The following is a 19,854-nucleotide window of genomic DNA, read 5'->3' on the forward strand; positions in this document are numbered from 1 at the left end:
CTTGAGGTCTAGGTTAGTCTAGGTTCGATCTGATGTTTTGTCTGATCGCACTCAGGCCAAAAATATGAATATGTGCAAGAGCCCTAAGGGTAATAATAGAGGTACAACACAATGATTTCAGAGAAGTTGCCACAGATTTGTGGAATTATGGACCTGACAAGAATATTTAGAATTGAGAGTCCTCGGTGGTTGATACCTTTTAATGGCTAACTGAAAAGATGGTAACAAATTGCAAGCTTTCGAGACTACGCAGGTCTCTTCATCAGGCTAGACTAATACAAAATCTGAAGAATAACATATTTATACACAAGACAGCACATAAATAACTCAATAGATAAGACAAGTGATGTGAAGCGGAATAGTCATTGTGGGAGAGAGACAAGCATAAATATTGGAGCAGTTCATAGATAAGCAGTGTGAAGGTTTTATTGCCCTCTGATTGCCGGTCTGGTTCTGTGTTGTGATCACCCCAGAAGGTCTGAGGGGCAAATTCCTTAATTGATGTAAAAAGACATAAATCCATGCGACACATTAATACCTGCACTGAATGTGTCGAAAGTTTTCATAAATTTGTACTCAGAGATTCTTCTCTCTCTCTGAGACTTGTAGTTACCTTTTAATACAAGTAATTTAATGTCCATCATGCTATGACCAGGGAAACAAAATGTTTTGCCACAGGTAGATCCATTATTTTTGCTCTTATTGTGTGGCAATAAGAATTCATCCTTGTTCTCAGTTTTTGCCCGGTCTCCCCCACATACAGACCCCCAGTAGGACATTTAGTACAAATAATTAAGTACACCACATTAGATGGATGACATTAAATTACTTGTATTAAAAGGTAACTTCAAGTCTCAGAGAGAGAAAAGAATCTCTGAGTACAAATTTATGAAAACTTTTGACACATTCAGTGCAGGTATTAATGTGTCACATGGACTTATGTCTTTTTTACATCAATTAAGGAATTTGCCCCTCAGACCTTCTAGGGTCATCACAACACAGAACCAGACCGGCAATCAGAGGGCAATAAAACCTTCACACTACTTATCTATGAACTGCTCCAATATTTATGCTTATCTCTCTCCAACAATGACTATTCAGCTTCACATCACTTGTCTTATCTATTGAGTTATTTATGTGCTGTCTTGTGTATAAATATGTTATTCTGCAGATTTTGTATTAGTCTAGCCTGATGAAGAAACCTGCGTAGTCTCGAAAGCTTGCAATTAGTTGCCATCTTTTCAGTTAGCCATTAAAAGGTATCAACCACTGAGGACTCTAAATTCTAAATATTCTTCTATCTACTGGCTAACACGGTACAAAGATATATATCTTTCCTGGACCTGACAAGGTCGTTTCTCTGAATTTAGGTCCATGGCAATTCTGCTTTGTGCCTCAAACCTATGTAACAGTCTATAAAAATCTATGGTTATTAGAGTGGATTTGCTGCAGATTTCAGCTTTCAGCAGAATCATCAGTACGTTGAGGATTACACGACAGCACTGAAATAAACCACAAGACACAACAAAGAGGTCATACATGTAGTACAATATTACCATAGCACTATCTGCTCTACAGAGTCCCTCCAACATAAGCCTGCAGCTGTTCTATACTCCAACAGGATTCATGTACAGAGTTGTGCTTCTTTTTGCAGCATTTTTCAGTCTTGGTGGGTCCTTTGATTCAAAGGTGTGGCCCCAATAGTTGATTTTTGCCATTTGTGTTCAATTGTTATAGTCATTGCTATTTTTTGAAAATGCAGCATTTTATTGGCCGATATATGTTGAAATAAAAGAAATAACACCTAAACCACTTGAAGTTATGGGGATCTTTACAAGGATTTAAGCAGACCTGAAATAAAAAAGCGTGAAGGAGAATTTAAGCAGTCATCCTTTGCAAACACAGTCAGACAGGATAGTTTCGACCTAATGAAAAAGATATGCAGTTTGCTATTGTCATTCCCCATCATCAGTCTGCAGTATGTCAATTTTTTCAGGCTTTTTTCAGCATTTTTTTAACTCATTAAAAGCAATGAGAAAATGTATAAACACTGCAAAAATGCAATGTGTTTTTTGCTGCATTTTTGCTGCATTTTTGATGATTAAAAGTAAATTTAGACAAATGAAACACGTAATCCACAGCAAACATGCACCAAAAAAAGCAGCAAAAAAACACTGCAAAAACAAAACCTGTGAACATTGTGTCTAATAGTGTCTATGGATGTGGGTTGTCCTGATAAGACGACATTTTGAGGCTATGTGCCCACGTTAGCGTTTTCAAACGCTCAGGAAACTGATCTCTTTCCCAGAAAACGCACGTCTTTTTCCGCACGTTTCTTGCGCGTTTTTGCAAAAAAAGATGTGCGTTTTTGATGCGTTTTTTGACGCGCGTTTTCTGGGAACATTGGGGAAGGCTAATAACGCTCAGCAATGCGGAAATTAATGAGCATGCTGCGTTTTTAGCCGCTAAGTGATTCCTGAGCGGTTAAAAACGCATGCATTGGCACAAAAAGCCAAAAACGCATGCAAATTAATTTGAAGCTTCTTTTAAGCATTTCTGCAGCGTTTGAGCCGGCGGAAACGCTAAAAAAAAGCGACGTGGGCACACAGCCTAACAACGTTGAGATCTTATTAACGTGCAAAATAATGTAATATTTCACCCGTCTACCGCATGAAGCCACTTTGCAAATGATAAAAAAGAAGTTACTATGGTGACATGAAATACAATAACTTTAGAATCCAGAATCTTCTAGAAATGTCCATCGCCTTGTTTTAATCAGTGGATGGAAGTCTACGACTGATTTCTGTCACTAGTAAAATGCTTTTGCCTTTGTCTGTGCCTCTGAGATGTCTACAACAGCTGCCTCTCCACAATGAAAGGCTGATCTCTCCCTTGTCTAGTCCATAGCCTATGCTGGACGGGGCCAGGGAGGGTAAGGCCATCTTCACACGTTGAATATTTGGTGAGTTTTTTACCTCAGTATTTGGAAGCCAAAACCAGGAGTGGAACAATCGGAGGAAAAGTATAATAGAAATACGTCACCACTTCTGTATTCATCACCCACTCCGAGTTTTGGCTTACAAATACTGAGGTGAAAAACTCTTCAAATACTGACCAATTACTGAGGTAAAAAACATCTCCAAACACTGACCAAAAACTGAGGTAAAAATCCTCTCCAAATACTGACCAATTACTGAGGTAAAAAACCTCTCCAAATACTGAACAAAACCTGAGGTAAAAAGCATCTCCAAATACTGACCAAAAACTGAGGTAAAAATCCTCTCCAAATACTGACCAATTACTGAGGTAAAAAACCTCTCCAAATACTGAACAAAACCTGAGGTAAAAAGCATCTCCAAATACTGACCAAAAACTGAGGTAAAAATCCGCTCCAAATACTGAAGTAAAAAACTCTCCAATTACTGACCAAATACTGAGGTAAAAAACTCACCAAATACTGAACGTGTGCATGTGGCCTTATAGATCAGCATGAATGTTCCTGTGTGTAGGACATATTGAGGACTCCAGCATCTATGAGAATCGAGCAGTGGTGGAGACGCCATTTTCTTTCTATGCCCCATATAGAGGTTATGTACCATACACAGCAAAGAGTTGTTAACAAGACAAGAAAAAAATACTGTCATCGCAAGCAAAACATTTCAGTTTAATTAAAATGATAATAATAATAAAGTAAATCTGCAACTCAGTAACAAGCAGCAGAAATTAAACAAGGATCATTAGGCCGGGTTTAATATTGCCACAGTTACAACATAAGGGCATTTACTGTGTATAAATATTGAGAATTTGCTAACAAATTACCTGACTTCTTGATCCCCATTCACTGGGTCTGTCTGAGATTAGGACATAAGGGTTTGCTTATTTTTACGAGCGCCACTCTTCTTCCAAGGCCGATATTGCAAGTGGATGGGCCTAAGCTTGTAGACACAGAGTGGTTCTGTTTCTAGTAAAAAAAAAAACTATTCTTTTCCTTCATGCAGAAATTTTTTAGGCCACGTTCAGTATTTGCCGATTTTTTACCTCAGTTTTTGTAAGCCAAAACAAGGATTGGGTGAAAAATGCAGAAGTGTTGCACTCCTGGTTTTTGTCTTACAAATAATGAGGTAAAATATTGACAAAATACTCGAGTGTATGTGGCCTAAGGGTGTGTGCACACGCTGCGGATTCTGCTGCAGATTGATCAGCGCTGATTTTGCAAAATCCGCAGGTAAATCTGCAGGTCAAAAGACCTGCGGTTTATCTGCGGATTAGCCTGCGGTTTTGCCCTGCGGTTTATCAACTCTACAGCGGAGGAGATGGTAAACCGCAGCGGAATCCGCAGAAAGAATTGACATGTCATTTTTCTGCGGATTGAAAACTGCAGCAAATCCGCGCGTAAAATTCCACAGCGGTTTTCAATTCCCATATGCTATAAAGGTACTGTACAACGCAGCTACTTCTGCTGCGGATTTGCAGGTCCAAAACCGCTGCGGATCCGCAGCAGAATCCACAGCGTGTGCACACACCCTTAGAGTTCCAAATTTTTTTTGTGCTGTAATTTTTTTTCTAACAGTCATTTACCCTGTTTTATATTGAAACCAGTAGGAATAAAAGCAATGACAAAAAATGCTACTCATAGAATATGCTCTGTTTTTTGGAAAAACAAGAAACCAACAAAGTGTATGTGCCCACAACGCCTTTTACAGGAACTCGTCTGAAAAAGAACCGTAAACCCACCGTAAAAAATGAGCACTTAATACGGTCAATGTAAAAATGACATGTTCCATCTTTTGCTACTTCTCTCAGCCACTTTAGGCCTCCTTCAGTATTTGGTCAGTATTTTACATTAGTATTTGTAAGCCAAAACCAGGACTGGGTGATAAATACAGAAGTGGTCACGTGTTTCTATTATACTTTTCCTCCGATTGTTCCTCTCTTGGTTTTGGCTTATAAATACTGAGGTAAAATACTGACCAAATACTGAATGTGTGAACACAGCCTAAGGGTTCAGAAATCGTGAAGTGGTTAAATGAAGTCACATGTTCATTCTTGGGGTATGTACACACATTGCCTCTATTCCGTCAAGTTTTTCTAAGTGAAGTTGCTTCAGAAAAACCGCAGCAGTCTTTTTCCTGAAGCAGCTTAGTTGTCAGTTTTGCCGTCGTTTTTTTTACTGCTTCATAGTTTCCAAGCCTGCCATGAATCCACTCGCTACTATAGATTAAAGTACAGAGAAAAGATGCTGTAAAAATTACCTCTGTGGCACTATCGGTAAAACAAATACTGAACAAACAACAAAAAACCACCACCATAAAAAAATGAACAGATGACTTGGGCTGCGTTCCCACGGAAAGCTTTTGGTGAGCTTTAAATGTTGCAGATTTTCTGACCCATTTCTGCATCCATTAAGTAAAATAGAATACTTGCATTTTTCCAAAAATAAGCAGTGTGAAAATTAAATCGTGCCTTACAGTATGATCACTGTATTTTTGCTGACAAAAAACATAGAAAGAGAAATATTGCCAAAAAAATCTGCAATTTTTTTTCTAAATATTCTGTTCCACACTACACTTACATTCTCACATTGTGCATTTGGTGCCGATTTTATGCGCAGATTTTTCACACATAAAATCCGCCGTTTTGTACGATGCCAGCAACAGTGATCTTTGGGTTCTTCTTTATCTCTCACCCCAGCGAGGCCAGGGAGCTGTAAGCGCAGAGCCCACCCTAATGCACTTGTGGCTCCTCTGCATAAAAATTTGCCAAGGGATTTCTCAAAAATGGAATTGAAGATTTTCTAAAGCAAAGGAATGGATTTAATCAACATATCAGCGGCTTTATATAGATGACATTACTTTGGGGTGTAAAAGCCCGCTGACAGGTTCTTTTTAAAGCAATAAATAATCTCATAATTGGAAATTGATGGCTCTGCACCTCCACTGCACTTACAAATGTGAAAATTGCTCTTAGACAAGTAATTTCACTTATTAGCTGGCTTATATAATTGGTTTGAAATGGGATAATGTCATTTTTTTGGGCATTAGTAACACAGTAACATCATCTGTAAGACTAGAAAAAAAATCATCCTTTTCAGCCTATTTTTGCTCCATAATAAAAAAATAAAACATCCTATGAGGCAGAATCCTAAAAACTTATGGTGAAAAAAATGTCCATCGCCCCAACTTTAGTAATCTTGCACCCATATCTTGTGTAGCAGATTGTATCCTAGAGCGTCTAAGGATACAACAGTGCCCTAACCCTGGAATAACTGGAGTAAATCTTTCTATACTCAATATATTGGAACAAGTTTGATTGAACAAGGGGAGTAACAAGACAATGAGAAAGTGAGACGTCCACTAATATTTCCAATTACATCCATTTTTCATGCCAAGAAGAGCCTGTGACTAAAGTGCTGGGATAGCAGAAAAACAGGTGGTGACTTATTATATTATTTCATCCCCCAAGACGCCTTTGTCTGATGCTGTGCATGAATAAAACAGAAAGGAACTATGTTGGCCGATATAGAATGGATCATAATTCTACAAATTTGTGTTTCGATGGGACTTTACATAAGAGGCTGTGCTTAGCTTCATGTCTTGAGGCTATGTGCCCACAGTAGCGTTTTTGAACGCTCAGGGAACGGGTCTCCTTCCCAGAAAACGTGCAGAAAAAAATGAGCATTTTTTGCCCCGTTTTTAGCGGAAAAAACGCGCGTTTTTGATGCGTTTTTTCCGCTCGTCTTCTGGGCTATAGGAAATAGCCAAAAACGCAGACCTAAGCGGAAATTAATGAACATGCTGCGTTTTTTACCGCTAAGCGTTTCCTTAGTGGTAAAAAACGCATCCATTGGCACAAAAAGGCCAAAATGCATTAAAATGAATGGGATGCTTCTTTTAAGCGTTTTTGGTGCGGTTTGACCCCGAAAAACGCATCAAAAACGCTTAAAAAAACGCAACGTGGGCACACAGCCTGAATCTCACGTTTGAATTCATACTCTGTTCTGTACCTTGTAGAGTTTGGCATAGTGTGGATCAGGAAAATGCATGATTAACACCTCATTCACACAGCTGTGTTTAATCCCTTCGTTACCGGGCCAATTTTTTAAATTCTGACCAATGTCACTTTATGTGGTCATAACTGTGGAACGCTTCAACAAATCCCAGTGATTTTGAGACTGTTTTTTCGTGGCACATTATAATTTATGATAGTGGTAAATTTAGATTGATTTATTTTGTGTTTATTTATAAAAAAAAATACCAGAAACTTGACAAAAATGTAAAAAAAAATTGCAATTTTCAAACTTTGATTATCCCGTTAATCCAGATAGTCATACCCCAGAAAACATTAATAAATAACATTACCCACATGTCTGCTTTACATCAGCACCATTTTTAAAACGCTAATTTATTTTGTTAGCCTTTTAGTAGGTTTAAAAATGCAGCAATAATTTTTAATTTTTTCAAGGAAATTTACAAAATTTATTTTTTTGAGGGACCTATCCAAGTTTGAAGTGACTTTTGGGGTGCTATATATTGGAAAACCCCAAACATGATACCATTTTAAAAACTGTACCCCCTGACATATTGAAAACTGCTGTCAGGTAGTTTATTAACCCTTCAGGTGATTTTCAGGAATTAATGCAAAGTGGTATAGCCGGAATGAACAAGTGTTTGTTTACCACCTAAATGTCAGTAACTTCTGAATTGACCGCTATAGCCGGGAGACTCTAGGCCGCTATTTGGCCATGAACAGCTATGGCAAACATCAGGACCACACAATCATGATCTCGGTGTGTCAATTACATTAAAGCGGAAGCCCCCACAATATTTTAACCATTTATTTGATGTAGTCACTTTTGACAGCAGCAACTAAGGGGTTAAAGAGATAGGGCTGGTGCCAACACCGATCATTTGTGATACAGCAAGTTGTCAGCTATAGTGGACAGCCGACAGCTGCTGCATTGTCACCTATATGGGGATGATATTCCCTTATATCTCAGGTCAGTAAATATACGTATACATATGTGAAAAAATGGAACCGGTGTCATCAGGGTGCCATCAGTATATGGGCCGTATATCTGTTTTTACCTTCAGTATATGGTTCGTGTGTTTGTTTTTACCTGCAGAATATGGTTCGTGTGTCCGTTTTTACGATCGTTGTGTCCATTTTTGCCATGAGTGTGTTATCCATGTGTCATCCGTGTATCAGCTTTTACTATCAGTGTATCATCCGTGCGTCCGTTTTTACCATCAGTGTGTTATGTGTATTTCTGTTTTGACCATCTGTGTGCTATGTGTGTTTCTGTTTTTACCATCTGTGTGCTATGTTTGTTTCTGTTTTTACCACCCGTGTGTTATGTGTGTGTCCGTTTTTACCATCTGTGTCATCCATGTGCCGTTTTTACCGCTAGTGTCATCTATTTGTCCGTTTTTACCATCAGTGTGTCATCATTATATGGTCCGTGTGTCTGTTTTTACATCAGTGTGTCATCTGTGTGCATCCGTGTGTCCATTTTTACCATCAGTGTGTTATCCGTGTGTCTGTTTTTACCATCAGTATGTCATCATTATAATGTTCGTGTGTTCATTTTTACCATAGATGTCTCATCTATGTGCCGGTTTTGCCAAAGGTGTATCATCCGTGTGTCCATTTTTACCATCAGTGTGTCATCCGTGTGTCTGTTTTTACCATCAGCGTGTCATCCGTGTGTCCGTTTTTACCATCAGTGTGTCATCCGTGTGTCTGTTTTTACCATAAGTGTGTCATCCGTGTGTCTGTTTTTACCATCAGTGTGTCATCCGTGTGTCCGTTTTTACCATCAGCGTGTCATCCGTGTGTCCGTTTTTACCATCAGTGTGGCATCCGTGTGTCTGTTTTTACCATCAGTGTCTCATCCGTGTGTCTGTTTTTACCATCAGTGTGTCATCTGTGTGTCTGTTTTTACCATCAGTGTGTCATCCGTGTGTCTGTTTTTACCATCAGTGTCTCATCCGTGTGTCTGTTTTTACCATCAGTGTGTCATCCGTGTGTCCGTTTTTACCATCAGTGTGTCATCCGTGTGTCTGTTTTTACCATAAGTGTGTCATCCGTGTGTCTGTTTTTACCATCAGTGTGTCATCCGTGTGTCCGTTTTTACCATCAGCGTGTCATCCGTGTGTCCGTTTTTACCATCAGTGTGGCATCCGTGTGTCTGTTTTTACCATCAGTGTCTCATCCGTGTGTCTGTTTTTACCATCAGTGTCTCATCCGTGTGTCTGTTTTTACCATCAGTGTGTCATCCGTGTGTCTGTTTTTACCATCAGTGTGTCATCCGTGTGTCCGTTTTTACCATCAGTGTGTCATCCGTGTGTCTGTTTTTACCATCAGTGTGTAATCTGTGTGTCTGTTTTTACCATCAGTGTGTCATCCATGTGTCCGTTTTTACCATCAGTGTGTCATCCGTGTGTCTGTTTTTACCATCAGTGTGTCATTCGTGTGTCTGTTTTTACCATCAGTGTGTCATCCGTGTGTCTGTTTTTACCATCAGTGTGTCTGTTTTTACCATCAGTGTGTCATCCATGTGTCTGTTTTTACCATCAGTGTGGCATCCGTGTGTCTGTTTTTACCATCAGTGTGTCATCCGTGTGTCTGTTTTTACCATCAGTGTGTCATCCGTGTGTCTGTTTTTACCATCAGTGTGGCATCCGTGTGTCTGTTTTTACCATCAGTGTGTCATCCGTGTGTCTGTTTTTACCATCAGTGTGGCATCCGTGTGTCTGTTTTTACCATCAGTGTGTCATCCGTGTGTCTGTTTTTACCATCAGTGTGGCATCCGTGTGTCTGTTTTTACCATCAGTGTGTCATCCGTGTGTCTGTTTTTACCATCAGTGTGGCATCCGTGTGTCTGTTTTTACCATCAGTGTGTCATCCGTGTGTCTGTTTTTACCATCAGTGTGGCATCCGTGTGTCTGTTTTTACCATCAGCGTGTCATCCGTGTGTCCGTTTTTACCATCAGTGTGTCATCCGTGTGTCTGTTTTTACCATCAGTGTCTCATCCGTGTGTCTGTTTTTACCATCAGTGTGTCATCCGTGTGTCTGTTTTTACCATCAGTGTGTCATCCGTGTGTCTGTTTTTACCATCAGTGTCTCATCCGTGTGTCTGTTTTTACCATCAGTGTGTCATCCGTGTGTCTGTTTTTACCATCAGTGTGGCATCCGTGTGTCTGTTTTTACCATCAGTGTGTAATCTGTGTGTCTGTTTTTACCATCAGTGTGTCATCCGTGTGTCCGTTTTTAGCATCAGTGTGTCACCCATGTGTCTGTTTTTACCATCAGTGTGTCATCCGTGTGTCTTTTTTTACCATCAGTGTGTCATCTGTGTGTCTGTTTTTACCATCAGTGTGTCATCCGTGTGTCCATTTTTACCATCAGTGTGTCATCCGTGTGTCTGTTTTTACCATGAGTGTGTCATCCGTGTGTCTGTTTTTACCATCAGTGTGTCTGTTTTTACCATCAGTGTGTCATCCATGTGTCTGTTTTTACCATCAGTGTGGCATCCGTGTGTCTGTTTTTACCATCAGTGTGGCATCCGTGTGTCTGTTTTTATCATCAGTGTGGCATCCGTGTGTCTGTTTTTACCATCAGTGTGGCATCCGTGTGTCTGTTTTTACCATCAGTGTGGCATCCGTGTGTCTGTTTTTACCATCAGTGTGTCATCCGTGTGTCTGTTTTTACCATCAGTGTGTCATCCGTGTGTCTGTTTTTACCATCAGTGTGGCATCCGTGTGTCTGTTTTTACCATCAGTGTGGCATCCGTGTGTCTGTTTTTACCATCAGTGTGGCATCCGTGTGTCTGTTTTTACCATCAGTGTGGCATCCGTGTGTCTGTTTTTACCATCAGTGTGTCATCCGTGTGTCTGTTTTTACCATCAGTGTGTCATCCGTGTGTCTGTTTTTACCATCAGTGTGGCATCCGTGTGTCTGTTTTTACCATCAGTGTGTCATCCGTGTGTCTGTTTTTACCATCAGTGTGTCATCCGTGTGTCCGTTTTTACCATCAGTGTGTCATCCGTGTGTCTTTTTTTACCATCAGTGTGTCATCTGTGTGTCTGTTTTTACCATCAGTGTGTCTGTTTTTACCATCAGTGTGTCATCCGTGTGTCTGTTTTTACCATCAGTGTGGCATCCGTGTGTCTGTTTTTACCATCAGTGTGGCATCCGTGTGTCTGTTTTTTCCATCAGTGTGGCATCCGTGTGTCTGTTTTTACCATCAGTGTGTCATCCGTGTGTCTGTTTTTACCATCAGTGTGGCATCCGTGTGTCTGTTTTTACCATCAGTGTGGCATCCGTGTGTCTGTTTTTACCATCAGTGTGTCATCCGTGTGTCTGTTTTTACCATCAGTGTGTCATCCGTGTGTCTGTTTTTACCATCAGTGTGGCATCCGTGTGTCTGTTTTTACCATCAGTGTGGCATCCGTGTGTCTGTTTTTACCATCAGTGTGGCATCCGTGTGTCTGTTTTTGCCATCAGTGTGGCATCCGTGTGTCTGTTTTTACCATCAGTGTGGCATCCGTGTGTCTGTTTTTACCATCAGTGTGTCATCCGTGTGTCTGTTTTTACCATCAGCGTGTCATCCGTGTGTCTGTTTTTACCATCAGCGTATCATCCGTGTGTCTGTTTTTACCATCAGCGTGTCATCCGTGTGTCCGTTTTTACCATTAGTGTGTCATCCGTGTGTCTGTTTTTACCATCAGTGTCTCATCCGTGTGTCTGTTTTTACCATCAGTGTCTCATCCGTGTGTCTGTTTTTACCATCAGTGTGTAATCTGTGTGTCTGTTTTTGCCATCAGTGTGTCATCCGTGTGTCTGTTTTTACCATCAGTGTCTCATCCGTGTGTCTGTTTTTACCATCAGTGTCTCATCCGTGTGTCTGTTTTTACCATCAGTGTGTCATCCGTGTGTCTGTTTTTACCATCAGTGTCTCATCCGTGTGTCTGTTTTTACCATCAGTGTCTCATCCGTGTGTCTGTTTTTACCATCAGTGTGTCATCCGTGTGTCTGTTTTTACCATCAGTGTCTCATCCGTGTGTCTGTTTTTACCATCAGTGTCTCATCCGTGTGTCTGTTTTTACCATCAGTGTGTAATCTGTGTGTCTGTTTTTACCATCAGTGTGTCATCCGTGTGTCTGTTTTTACCATCAGTGTGGCATCCGTGTGTCTGTTTTTACCATCAGTGTGTCATTCGTGTCTGTTTTTACCATCAGTGTGTCATCCGTGTGTCTGTTTTTACCATCAGTGTGTCATCCGTGTGTCTGTTTTTACCATCAGTGTGTCATCCGTGTGTCTGTTTTTACCATCAGTGTGTCATCCGTGTGTCTGTTTTTACCATCAGTGTGTCATCCGTGTGTCTGTTTTTACCATCAGTGTGTCATCCGTGTGTCTGTTTTTACCATCAGTGTGTCATCCGTGTGTCTGTTTTTACCATCAGTGTGTCATCCGTGTGTCTGTTTTTACCATCAGTGTGTCACCACTGTTTTTCACAGATGGATAAAAAAGAAAGAAATGACAGCTTCTTTTATACTTTACAATGTTAAACATGGACAGCACACGGACGGCACACGGATATGTTTTTCATGGACCCATGAACATATATTGGCCCATTTCATCTGTGTTGCCGAAAACAAAAAAGGGCATTGTTCCGTGTCTTTTGCATGGACACACGGTCTTTGAAAAACACAGTCACGTGACTAGCACCTTAGATTATAATGGGTACATGTTGTATCTGTGCAAAAAAAACAAAACAGATACAACATGCGGGTCTGAATGAGGCCTTACATGGTGTCAGCTAATAATAAACCCAGCCAGTTGTATTTCACATACCAACCGGTAATAAATAGGTAAAGAATCCTGTTTCCCGTAGACTTTGTGCCTCGGGTAAACGTTGTATTCTTCTAAGAAAATGAGGCAAAGGCTTTCCCTATAACACCTGTCCTCCAATAACACATTTTGCTATGATTAGGCTCTCCCGGGTGTAGGATTCCCATAGTCAGCACATTGCAAACAGGAGCCAGATAGTGATTGTCCTACACACCATTCATCATAGCTCGGACCCCTGTTCTCCTGTGTCTCTGGCCCTCTCAGGGCGATCACAATCACAGTATTTATAAATACTGTATGTTTCTTTTGATGCGATACATTTTATGACACATGCAAATGTATCGGGTTAATAAAAAAAACCATTTACAATAATAACTCAAGATTGGTAACATTTTGCTATTTCCTGAGCTGCTTTTAATAGATTCCCACCTCCTACCTTTTTGTCTTATTAAATTACATGTGGAGATAGGAACCTAGTGGCACTGCCTCCCCCGACACATCATCCCTAACATCAAGGGATTCGTGCTGCCAGTGTGAGTCCTGTTCCCGCTGTGCGCTTAAGCCGACCCTCTCTGCCTCATCATTTGTAGAATGCAAAGTGCCTCTGCAAATGGTGATTCATGCTGACAGTTCAGATTTTCTACCAATGTGGAAGTCACAGCTGTAAAGGGAGGCACTCATATACAAATGTGCTATTCGCATATAACCCACCAGCTATGCCAGGGAGCCCCAGCTGACGAGAAGGCAGCTTACTATAGCTGTAAGCTGGCTAACCACAGTCATATGCAATCCTATTGTTATGCTAGGAAACTGTGTAATACATGGGCGTCACATCACAAAGCTAGGTGGCGCCAAATAGGCCATGAGTTCCCCAAATCACACAGTCTTTAAAGAAGCGCTACCATCAAAGTTTTTATCCTCATATTATACAGCACTGTGTGCTTACAATTGCTCATTTTTCCTTTCTACCCAGCTAATTCTTCTCTTTGCACTATGTAGAAACAGGACGTCTCTTTTCCTTGCATGAGTCATCCCCCCTCTTTAACTCTTGACCAAGCTGCTTCCTCCTCCCCCCCATCAAGGATTTTTGCAGTGATGACTCATGCAGAGAAAATTGACCTCCTGTTTCTACATAGAGCTTAGAACAGTGGTTCCCAAACTCCAGTCCTCGCGGACCCCAACAGGTCATGTTTTCAAAATTTCCATAGTGTTACACATGTGAGAGAATTCCTGATGCCTTTATGATACTTCCATCACCTGTGAAATACTAAGGAAATCCTGAAAACATGACCTGTTGGGGTCCGCAAGGACTGGAGTTTGGGAACCACTGGCTTAGAAGGATTCCCCTAGTCTGTGATTAATCAGGTGGTCATAAACCTAATGGAAAAGAGAAGAATTAGCTGGGTAGAAAGCCAAAATGAGAAATTGTAAGTACACAGTGCTGTATAATATGATGACTGCAATATATTAAGAGGATAAACAGTTTGATGGGAGTGATTCTTTAAAGAGAATTTTCTGCCAGATTCCATAGTACAAACTGCATACGTTAATAAATAGTTCTCTAAGACTTGATAATCATGGTGTGCTTACTTTGAAAATCCATATCAGAATACCCGTGTAATTCTTATTTTTCTTTTATGAGTTCAGCCATTCTGACTTAGATGTTCAAAGTAAGTACACTGGCCTCATTGGCTCCATATAATAAGGTAAACAGTTTGTATAGTAAAAGCTGGTGAAAGATCCTCTTTAAAAATTTATTCAGTAATATTGATGGATTGTGAAATAGGCCATTAATGTCAAGTCAAAAGGAGGGAACATGATCACCAATAATTAGAAAAGAGATTTTTTACATGGAATATGTCAGCAGGTTTTTGATATTTAATCCTAAAGTGGTATAATATTGGGCAGGAAAACCTTATTCCAGGAATGTATTACTTATTAGGCTGTGTTGTTGTAGTTTCAGTACAATCAGTGTTTTATTAGCAGGAGATTATCGCTGCCTGACTAGGTCTCACATGAGTGGCAGTCCAGCTAATCTGAGCTAATATGTGTAACCCCACCCCCACCACTGATTGGTATCTAGCTGACATTGTACAGTGAGCACATAAAGCTGCCAATCAGTGTTATGGGTAGGGCTATACATAGCTCAGCATTCTGAGCACTGCTACGTTTACAACAGAGAAAACAAAGATTCTATCAAGACTGCAGCAAGCAGCACAGTAAGAGACACATCGCTGGAATCAGGGTCTCTTGCCCTATATTCTGCTGCTCTCATATTACATAGCTTGGGACAGATTCCCTTTAATAAACCAATTGCCCATTCAGCTCTTTTACTGAGTATAATAACCAGTATAGACCTATTCAGTAAAATAAATGGGTCTGGGATGCAATACTGGTTACAGAGCTTGTTCGGGAGCATCACTATATAGGAGGGAATCCAAAAGGGCCGTAGACTTTTATTCTGAATATCATTCGGAAGCTCAAAATTGATGGTACACTTTTTTCCATCAATGTTACTCATACATCTTTATTAGTAACCAAAGTATCTCAGGGGGTAATAAATACTGTCCTGAAACACCTGTGGGGTCCGGCATTGAGATCCAAGCAAGGAAAAATCTGCATTTTGCACACACTGTACATTACGCTTGTTTTTTTCTTAGATTTTGTCTCTTTAGCTTATTTCCATACTTTGCAAACAATGGCTAGTTCTTCTTTATCGGTATTCTGACATAACTATAGGTGCTGGAACTTCCTCTCTCAGCACTCTGCCAATATGATAGGTGCTGGAACTTCCTTTCACAGCATTCTGCCAACACTATCGGTGCTGGAACTATTTACTCATTGCTCTTACCATTTAATGGCTTGCAAGTCTAAAACTGAAAACCTGCCTCTCTGTTATGCTGGTACCTAGTGTGACAGGCAGGAGAGCCGGAGTATTGGGACATAAACTCGCACCTTCCCAGAACTCCTGTAATCCATCTCAGCATCTCTGCTCCAATGGATTACACAGGACAAGAGATAGCGGACAGCATGTTAGATGGAAGGTAGGCACCTAGTGGCTGGCAGTTTACCATGAGTTTATGGGGGTAAGACATCATCATTTTTAAGTATATTGATTTGTAGATTGTCTATCACATTATCAAATGAGTTCAATATGTTGGAAAGTACAGTGATCATTAAAATGAATTGCCTCTATTGTGTCTAAAATCATATAATTGGATTGTAAGCCCCTAGGAACAAGAGCGAATATAAGTACCTTGTCTGCAAAGCATGATCGTGCCATATCAATAGAGAGTAACCAATAAAAAAACACCTTGGCACTATAAGCGATACCTTGCACTATATTTTTTACAGGGTCTACATATAAAATATTAGTTCGTTTCTTTACATATGTCTTTAAGTGCATATATATCTCTCTTAAATATTAAATAATAAGAATGTAGAAACAGAAAAAATGAATGCATTAGTAAGATATATGAGCGTCTTTTCATTGCACATTAGAGGAAGCAACCTATTGTCTTATTACTTGAAACGACTGACTTTATTTTCTGCCCATTTTTATTGACTGCCTAATGACTATTTTGCCAGTAAAATTCATTTATGACAGTGAAGCAAATAAGTGCAATATTAAATCACAAAGAAGGCAGCAATTAATCTGTTATGCAGCTTTATTGAATTCATTTCTTTCCATTTTCTCTTGAATTATCAGTACATTGTGACAAAGCTATAAGACCAGCAAAATGAGAGCTGGAGTAAAAATAAATTTAAAAAAGCAAACAAAAAAACAGCAATGGTCTCCAGGTTCTGGCCCTGCGACTGGGACGCATTGTTTCCTCTTTTTTTTCCGCTACAGACATACCGTAGATTTGGAAAATTGGATTATAGAGTGTAGATTTTATATAGCCCCCCCTTGGGTCAAAGGGTCTCTACCAACACATAGAAACACAACTACGTGGTAGAACAGAATAAAGAATTTAAGGGATCACGTGGGCACATCCAACATGTCTAGAATGATGAGGATGAATGCCAAAATGGGAAAGGAACCTATGCAACTATACCCCTATAGATAATTTTAAAAAGCATAATGGATTATGAGACCATTGGTTTGTATGGTTGGTGACTAGCAATCACACATATAGTGGACTTGCCAGTTCTCTAACCATATGCTCTATATGAGTCATCTCTGCACCATTAGGAGACCTGTCCCCCCCCCCCCCCCGTGGGAAGTAAAAACCATGTATAAAGATGACCAGGGCCAACTTTAGGTTTATTGGAGCGCTGCGTGGTATCTTCTGATACCTTCTCTTATGCTGTGCCATATGTTGCCCATACATAAAATAGATCATACTCTGCAAAAATAACACGATAACACGGCCATATCGTTTACTCAATTATATTATCCAAGCAATAAACTAGGAAATATAGTTGAATCAATAAAACATGCCATAAATGTGTGATTAACATTGGTCCCAACGTCTAACTAGCGAGCCCCAAAAGGCTTATCATGACCTGGCCTTACAGGACGCACAGGAGTATGCCAAATTAGAAACTGAAATATTGGCACGCTCAGGAGTGACTGTGTCCATCACAGCACAAAGGGTCCATCACTGGACGTATTGCAGTGATAAACCCCCTCACTCCCAAATGTTCAACCTGCTACATCTTGTACAGAAGTGGTTGCAGCCAGAGTCCTAGACCCCAGCCCAGATGGTCAAGAGTGTTGTTATTGACAGATTTATCCACTCCCTTCCTAGGCCGGTGCAGACCTAGGTTGCCTAGTGAGACCCCCGGAATGCGGATGACCTTTTGGTTTAGTGGAAAGGTATCAGGTGGTTGAGATGTCCTTAAGGAAACCAGTCATTGTCACACCACCGTACTGGGGTACCAAAATCAGCCTGACTCTCAAAAGAAGGGTAATAGAACCACAATTGGGGGGAGTCCAAGGTGCCAAGGGACCACTGAGGGATTGCCAAATCCTGTTGGTAATGACTTAATTTGTTGGAGGTATCTTGGTCCTAGACACATAGTTGTTCGTTGTCCTATGACCACCAAACAGATGGACTGCAGCATAGGGAGGCGCTGTTCACATTTTGCCTATCTGGCCTGCAGCGTGGACTATCACTCGAGTGAGGGGCCTCAGGCATGTCTAGAGACAATGTCCAGAGTACTGGTGTCTCGACTCAGACTTGAGGAGTCTGGTGTCCGGACTCCCTCACCACTTGATCCCCGGAAAGCTTGTGAGCGTCCACTGTATTCACGGGGATACCAAGGTCTACCCTGTCACCAGAGTAACCATAAAAACAAACTGTGGCACTGAGTCCCATGAGGTCTGAGTAGGTAAAGACCAGCTATGCGCAGCTCTTTTCCTTATTCTGTGGCTTATGGTGAAAGGCAGCTGTGCCAAGTTACTCAGATAAGAGCAGGTTTGACCATAAAGAATCTCCATTGCAGTGAGAGGCAGATTAGTTCCCCTTGTGTGACTTGCTGGCAACGAAGATGAGACAGTGACCCAGGAGGCCGATATTCCTGAGTTGAGGGATTTTGGGACTACTCAAATAAAGTACCTAACATTAAAAGGAGCATTTGATATTGTTACTGTTCTAAAGGTGGTTTCTCAAGAGTCAGGGGCTGACAACAGGTTTTCATACTTTGCCATACACGAGGACTTGCTATACCGGGTTAGTAAGATGAGGGGGAAAATAATAGAGCAACTGTTAGACTCGGGGTCCAATAGGCGTAGGGTGTTAGATCTCTCCCATTCTCACGTCCAGGGTGGGCATCTGGGCATAGACAAAACCTAAGAGCAGGTCCTTCAGAGGTTCTACTGGCCTAGATGTCACAGAGAGATTGTTCACTGTTGCTGGTCCTGTCCCACCTGCCAGCTTACTACCGCAGTCTCTCATTCCCATAGTCCCATAGTGCCATTACCCATTATAGAAGTCCAATTTTACCAAAGTGTCATGGATCTTGTTGAACCCTTAGTTAAGTCTACCAGAGGGCAACAATGTATCCTGGTGGTCATAGACTACACAACATGGTACCCAGAGGCTGTATCACTGAGAAACTCCTCCACCAGGAGTATAGCCCAAGAGCTAGTCCATATTTTTTCCCGGATGGTCCTGCCAAAGGAGATCCTGACAGACCAATGAACTCCTTTCATGTTCAGAGTGATGAGGATTGCAAAACTCAGGACATCTGTGTACTATCCCCAGACAGATGGCCTGGTGGCGAGGTTCAAGAAAACTCTTAAGTCCATGCTCATGAAGGTCGTGGAGAAGGATGGCCGAGACTGGGATTGCCTACTCCCGTATCTGCTGTTTTCTATTAGGGAAGTTCCACAGGCCTCTATGGGATTTTCACCGTTTGAGCTGTTGTATGGCCGGCACCCTTGGGGACTTCTGGATATTGCAAAGGAGACATGGGAAGCACCCCACTGGAGCATCATCGAGCATGTGGCCCAGATGCAGGAAAGGATAGCGGAAGTGATGCCAACTGTGAGAGAGAGCCTTCTTCAAACACAAGAGGCCCATGAAAGAGTATACAATCGGTTGGCAAAGCTGAGACAGATTAGCCGTGGAGATCGGGTGTTAGTGCTGATTCGCACTGTCAAAAATAAGGGAGCCAGGGAGAAGAAAACCCTACCAGGTGTACCACGTCAACCTGCTTAAGCCATGGCGCAACAGGTAATTGGTGGAATCTGCGTGCCTAGAGGTCAATCCCAAAGCCAAGGTCTCGGATGTCAGGGTGGCAGACCTGTTTTCAGACTTGCCTAGACGTACTCAGGTTGTCGAGCACTAAGTCCTGACGGAACTGCATATACGGGTAAACCTAAAGCCATATCGAGTTCATGGAGCTGGCAGCGAGGTGATTTTGAAGGAGGCGAAGAGAATGAAGAGCAGCTGGTCCAGTCCCATTGTTCTATTGCCGAAGCCCGTTGTAAAAAGGCACTTTTGTAATGATTATAGAAAGCTAAATGTGGTGTCCTGGTTCGATGCTTATCT

General features: G+C 41.2%; 1 protein-coding gene across 3 annotated transcripts in view; it reads left to right on the forward strand.

The window, feature by feature from the left end:
* Positions 1-19,854, forward strand: part of CACNG2 (calcium voltage-gated channel auxiliary subunit gamma 2) — a 197,219-nt gene that overhangs the window by 40,753 nt on the left and 136,612 nt on the right. The window contains exon 1 of one of the 3 annotated variants that reach the window (XM_073574370.1): positions 4,738-7,996. The exons of the other annotated variants lie outside the window; for them this stretch is intronic. Within the exon in view, the coding sequence (XP_073430471.1) occupies positions 7,969-7,996 (28 nt within the window). The 5' untranslated portion in view covers positions 4,738-7,968. Of the gene's footprint in view, positions 1-4,737; positions 7,997-19,854 lie in introns of those variants that run through there. 3 annotated transcript variants of the gene reach the window in all.

Source organism: Dendrobates tinctorius, unplaced genomic scaffold (assembly GCF_039654945.1).
Source record: "Dendrobates tinctorius isolate UK_male_01 unplaced genomic scaffold, ASM3965494v1 ptg000038l, whole genome shotgun sequence".
Classification (NCBI taxonomy): domain Eukaryota; kingdom Metazoa; phylum Chordata; class Amphibia; order Anura; family Dendrobatidae; genus Dendrobates; species Dendrobates tinctorius.